Source organism: Cimex lectularius, unplaced genomic scaffold (genome assembly GCF_000648675.2).
Source record: "Cimex lectularius strain Harlan isolate CLEC.00 unplaced genomic scaffold, Clec_2.1 scaffold42, whole genome shotgun sequence".
Taxonomy (NCBI): Eukaryota; Metazoa; Arthropoda; class Insecta; order Hemiptera; family Cimicidae; genus Cimex; species Cimex lectularius.
The window spans coordinates 2233236-2239063 of record NW_019392754.1 but is presented as its reverse complement, the minus strand read 5'-3'; the positions used below and the strand labels follow the sequence as shown (position 1 = coordinate 2239063).

Below are 5828 nucleotides of genomic sequence, written 5' to 3'. Positions count from 1 at the left end.
AAATAAGAAGAGGGTTCCCAACCATATCGCAATAAATAAAATGCTGTATTAGACCGTTACCGATCGGAACACGAAGGACTCGTGACAGTGGACTGACTGGTACCGCTGGAAAGCACGTGTGCTCTTTCCTTAAGAACCGATAATCCTTCTGTGCTAATTAACAATGTTAGGACTAGTAAAAAATCGATGATCGTATTGATTGAAAGAGAAATAAACATATGTTTATATCAGACTTGATTTATTACGTACACAACAAAAAACATTGTTATGTATCTGATTCCCCAATTGATAAAGAATCCCGCTTTTTCTGACATCTCGTTTTGCATTTCGGCCAAGCATTTTGGAGTGGCTTCGGTGCCGAAAGCGTCGAACTTTGAAAGAGTCGGTGGTTCGAACGGTTTGAAGCACATCAAGACGTCAAGGACGGATTTGAGGAAGTACAAGTCTTTCCATGCGACCACCGCTGACCCGGTCGACTTGGTCGCTTCTTGAACTTGAAATTTCTCCTCGACTTCAGTCGTCACATTTCCCAACGTCATGAGAAACAGGAGCCCTGGATGAAAAGTATGCACGGATTATATAAAACTATAAAATAAATTTTTAAAAAAATAATAACCTTACCTGTTAACAGAAGGTTTTTAAGAGGCACCATAACAACTTCCCTCATGCCCAGGAAATCATGTATACGGTGGTTATTTATTACTGATTTTATCTCTTGATTTAATTTAAACCGAGTTACGAAGTTTTCTCTTCTTTGGTAAAAATCGCTGAAAATAAAAGTTTCCTCTTTTTTTGGTTGTACATGGGTAAAATGAAATGAAAATGAGTGACGTTGTCATATGCCACATAAAACATCTGTCAAAATTTGTAGACAATATTACTGAAAACTTTGTTTATTGACAAGTAAGTATATTGCATTTTAATAAAGAAAATTTAGAAGATATTTTATAACTAAAGTCCAAATACTTCAAATTAAATCACATGTTTGGTTTAATGTGCTAAAAAAAGGCTCGTAGAAAGCAAATTACAAATCACAACAAAAACTTCAATTCCTATCAAACCTAATAACCTCAGTTATTTGTGGTGAGCAAAAAAAAAAAAAAAAAAAATCTTAAAACGCCACATTTCAATTAGAATTTTTTTTTTTTACCAAAGGTAGAAAATTTCTGTGGAATGTTCGTCTGGGAAAGTTCAATTAGTGATAATTAACCAATTTGCAGAGTTTACAAATTGAAAGTTTGTCCGAAGACCGGCCGTTTGATCGATAATACTAATTTCTTTTGATGCCTTCAGCCCCCCCTCCGCGAAAAACAGTTTGCGGAGGGACAATTTGACAAATTGAGAACGCTAGCTCTAATTTACCAAACTCGGCAAACTGAGTACCTTGTCATTTCCAGTTTAAAGCTGGAAATATTTTTACCCGGCTGCCGACGCTCATCTCGGGTTTATCCCTATTCCCCCGCAAAAACGACGACACTCCTGGGACTTCAGGATGAAATTTAACCTTCGGAATTATGCACCATTCAGACCCAGGGGATGTAGATGACCCCTAAATTTTATATATGCGAATATTTCGTTTCCAAAGTGCTTTCGTATGTAAAGAGGGGAGGGTTTCGTTAATTTTATTTATATTTTTCGCATATGAAATGATTCCATCTTACCGAAACGTTTTTCCAAAACGATTTAGTACTTTTTTTCCATATAGAATTTAAAAAATAAAATTGGGTAAAACAGAATAAACGTGTTTTTTAAATATTTTATTTTTGAAGGAAATCAAAATTTGCGAACACGTTTATCTTGAATCAAATTAAATAGCGTTGTTAACCAATGTGTAATTTGGGATTTTGATTATTAATTAAAACAATTAAAATCTCCTTTTATACCTGAAATTTAATTTATTAGGAAAGAAGTAGGGTAACTATGATTGAGATAACAAAAATCATAACAATTAATTAAGGTTTTGTTAGTTGAGATAAAAAAGTCAATGGCACGAGCGGGATTCGAACCCACGATCTTCGGCTAGATACGCCGCTGCTCTACCACTTGAGCTATCGTGACCTTGATCCACTCGGACACTAACTTCCCATCTCAACCCCACCTTTTTAATTTTCCCTCCATTTTGCCATTTTTCAATTGGCCATTTCATTTGTCGTCGAGAATCCAATCCGATTACACGACATTTGAAAAAGAGTATCTAGCCGAAGATCGTGGGTTCGAATCCCGCTCGTGCAATTGACTTTTTTATGTCAACTGGAAAAACCTTAATTAATTGTAATATATTAATTGGCCAAGAGGACCACGAAATTTGTGAATTTAAAAAATCATAACTTTGACAATTTTTACTTATCAATTTTAATACTTTTTAGAAACGAATAACCAGGTGCAATAATTACTGATTCATTTTGCGACAAATAAAAAAATAGTTTGGTAGCTCTGTTCATTTTGGTTTGTTTATACTCGCAGTTTTAGTCTGTGAGACGCGTTTGATCTTCTCGTCATCTACAGTGGTTTATGGGATTAAAATTTAGTTAGGTCGCGTTTATAGGTGGTGAAAGGTGGAATGTGTCGGTATTTTCATGGTCTGTTGTAGTCATTGACGGATTGAATTTTTTATTTGTTTTTAATTATTATTTTTGTACATTGCTCCGCTCGGTCCCTGTGATCGTCTATTATTTTCATTTTTATGATGTACAAATCCTTACTTGGTGTGTGGTCTGTTCGGTGTTTTTGAGTATGTCGGGTTTGATTCGTCGGGATTCGAACCCGGGACCTTTACCTTACAGTGATGAGCGCCTTACAGTGTTAACGCCTAAACCGTTGTGCCCTCCGACGCTCCACATCGTCTGTTGTTGACTCGCGAATTTATGAATGTGTTCGTGTTGGATGTTTGCTTTTCAAGTATGACCATTTTTCGACCTTTTTGTCCGAAGTAATTTCAAGCCTGTTTGTATTACATTGTACGGTTTTTCCTGTACTTTCTTTCTTACTACGATTTTGTTGCTTGAGTAATCGTACGAAATATATTGTTAAAAATAAAACAAGTAAACATAAAGCCGGCAATAAACAATGTAACAACTCAACTAGACCCTCAAGAATGGAATGAAACTCAAAATATTGTACAAAGATGGTGTGAGAAAATTGGATTAAATATCAGCCATAATAAAAACCTTCACAAGAAGAAAGAAGCTAGACTTTAAAGCATCCACTCTAAAAGATGAAGCCATAACTTTTTCCAAAGAAAAAGTCATGGTATAACCATGGATGGACCTTGATAGAAAGCTCAAGTGGAGAAGTCATAGTAATAGTCAACATAATACATAAGGCTAAGACACTATTAAGCATTGGCCAGAGATTATATAGCAAAAATCTCCGTAGGAACAAAAAATAATCGGTAGTCTACAAAGACCAGCGTGTCTTACCATAACAGCAGCAATGCTTACAGCGATGAAACTCTGAATAAAATAGGATTTAAGAAGATGACATAATTCTGGATACAATTAAAATAAATGATAAAGTACCTGATATAGTGAGAGGAAAACTCAACTTTGACATACCTTTTCTAGAGGTCATAGTTAATATAGACTTTTGAAAGAAAACACACAACAACACAAGAAAAAAGTATCAGGAAGAGGCCACAATATGGCATACTGTTCAAAGATGGAAGAGGCATAAGGGGTAAAAAAGTTGAATCATTCCCTAGCAAAACGCTTTGGACAAGATCCAGCTCTATTCCAAGCTAAGGTCCAACTATATGCACAAGTGTTGATAAAGGAGAAAATGAAAGTTGATGGAATTACATACTTTCAGACGGTCAGACACACAAGAAGGCGCTAAATGCATATTTTAGCTAGAAATTTGTCTGGAAATGCCTGAATTACCTAATGGCCATTGGAAAACAACAAGGTTACCTTGAGATTGGTTTCGGGACAAGAGGGTATATAAAGAATAGAACAGACTTTCAAATAATCAAAAGAAGGGCAGCAGTCTCACTTTTGGGATCGGTACCTAAACCAGATATACCAGAAAGTGAGATAATGTTGAACCTGGACTACGGACCTAAAGCACAAGGTATAAGGTTAGTTAAGAAAATCACAGTCTTCAAAAATAAGGAAAAGGAACTATTCTCTCTCAGCAGGCAAAGCTTGACAGAATTAATTTTTTCTTCAAGACCATCTAGAGTGTACGTGAGTGAAAAAGTGGTCGATACTTCTAACATTGGAAATAAAATTATAAGCCTTTATTCCACCTTACTTCTTTACACTGTGTAGAAGTTCACAGCCCACATGATCTCAGTCAAATACGGAAAGAAAGGGGAAAAAGGGAAAATATGTTAGACAAACACTTAAAAGAGCTGACCCTGGTTTCCATAGGTATATAAAACCCCGAGTGGTTGTTAGCTTTACACACCTGAATTTTGGTTGTTTCTCATCTTTTTGGTCCGCGCAACGAAGTATTTTGATCTGAACGACATGTTTATGTTGTTGAAGTTTCAGTGAGCAGTGAGTCGTTCAGTTTGATCATCCGTCCGTTGTCCCTATATGACCTCATGTTCTTTGTATCTCTCATTTTCATCGTCTGTCCGTGGAAATCTCATAGCAATAAACAAATATAACCGACTTCCGTATGGAACCGAGGTCAATCAATCATTGATAATTTTAAAGAAAGAGTAAAATAACCCTTAGCGAGGTCCTAGTGCATTTTTCTTTCAACAACAGAAAAAAAACTCGGCTAACTTGACTTTTATTTTGCTTTTTATCACTCTCGAATTGTTGAAATGGAGTCTTAGAATGAAATATTCAATACGAGACTTTCAATTAAGCAAGGTAGAATGTATAATACAATACCATTAAAATGAGTCCGGGTCCTCTTCAATATCTTATCATTCCAATTCAACCTGAATGAATATTAAATATACGCCCTTTTACAATTTTCAGTGTGTTTGTTTCTTACAACCTAACTATTTGACAGATGATGTCAATTGCCAAACCCATATGGTTGTTTTATTATAGGAATCAAGCTCAAACAATAAACGTATAGTGCTGTGTTTAGTTTTTTGGCTTTGATCATCAATCTTACCAAAACTTCGCTAAAAATTATTCGGATGATCCGATCACACGACTGAAACCGACACGTCACTTTTCCAACCTTCTTCGAGACCATCAGTTAGGATTTAGCTCTCAACATTCCACAGCCTAGTGGAAGAAATTATAAATGATGTGGTGAGTGTGGAGTTCAATCCTTTTTAAAAAAGATGGTTCCTACTCACATTAAGTTGTTTCGCAACAATCCGGATTTCGAGCCCTTTAGCTCATCGTCAGGTTGAAGGGTTTCCACAAACACGTCTCTCAACATGAATTGCAGAAGTGAACCCGCTGATACCCCCGCCAACGCGACGTTCCAATAAGGAGCTGGGTTTCTAATGGCGCTCAATTTGAACGTGCGAAATCGGGAGTTATAACACAAATAACAATTGTAATAGTAAATAATGTAAGAAATTAATTGTAAATTAGTGATTAAAGATAAAAATAAATAAAAATAAAATAATTAGAATAATACCTTAATATTATTAAATTATTATAAAAATAATAACAATTAGAATAATTAGTTTAATTATGTGGACGTTTAATATTATTTATATACATATTTAAAATGGGAGGTAGATCAAAATTTGTTATATTATTAATGCATTTATCACCATATTCAATTGTACATTTTTTAATTTCAAATTTCTCAACCCAATCTAGTTCTCTTCCTTTGTTGCAACTAAGTAACACTGTTGTATTCAACTTTGAATTGAAATTATGTTTTGTTTCTTTTAGATGGTCCTT

General features: G+C 35.0%; 1 protein-coding gene across 2 annotated transcripts; it reads right to left on the bottom strand.

Annotated features, from left to right (window-relative positions):
- Nucleotides 1–217: 217 nt before the first annotated feature.
- LOC106673963 lies at nt 218–4980 on the bottom strand. 2 transcript variants are annotated; one of them, XM_014406372.2, is made up of 3 exons: nt 4845–4980; nt 622–767; nt 218–553 (listed from the first exon to the last, which is right to left on the bottom strand). In XM_014406372.2, exons 2-3 carry the CDS (start codon nt 665–667, stop codon nt 228–230), a joined length of 372 nt encoding a protein of 123 aa, XP_014261858.1. In that variant the 5' UTR covers nt 668–767; nt 4845–4980; the 3' UTR covers nt 218–227. The 2 variants fall into 2 exon arrangements, with proteins under 2 accessions (XP_014261858.1, XP_014261859.1); XM_014406373.2 differs by lacking the exon at nt 4845–4980 and adding an exon at nt 4408–4534.
- Nucleotides 4981–5828: the final 848 nt, after the last annotated feature.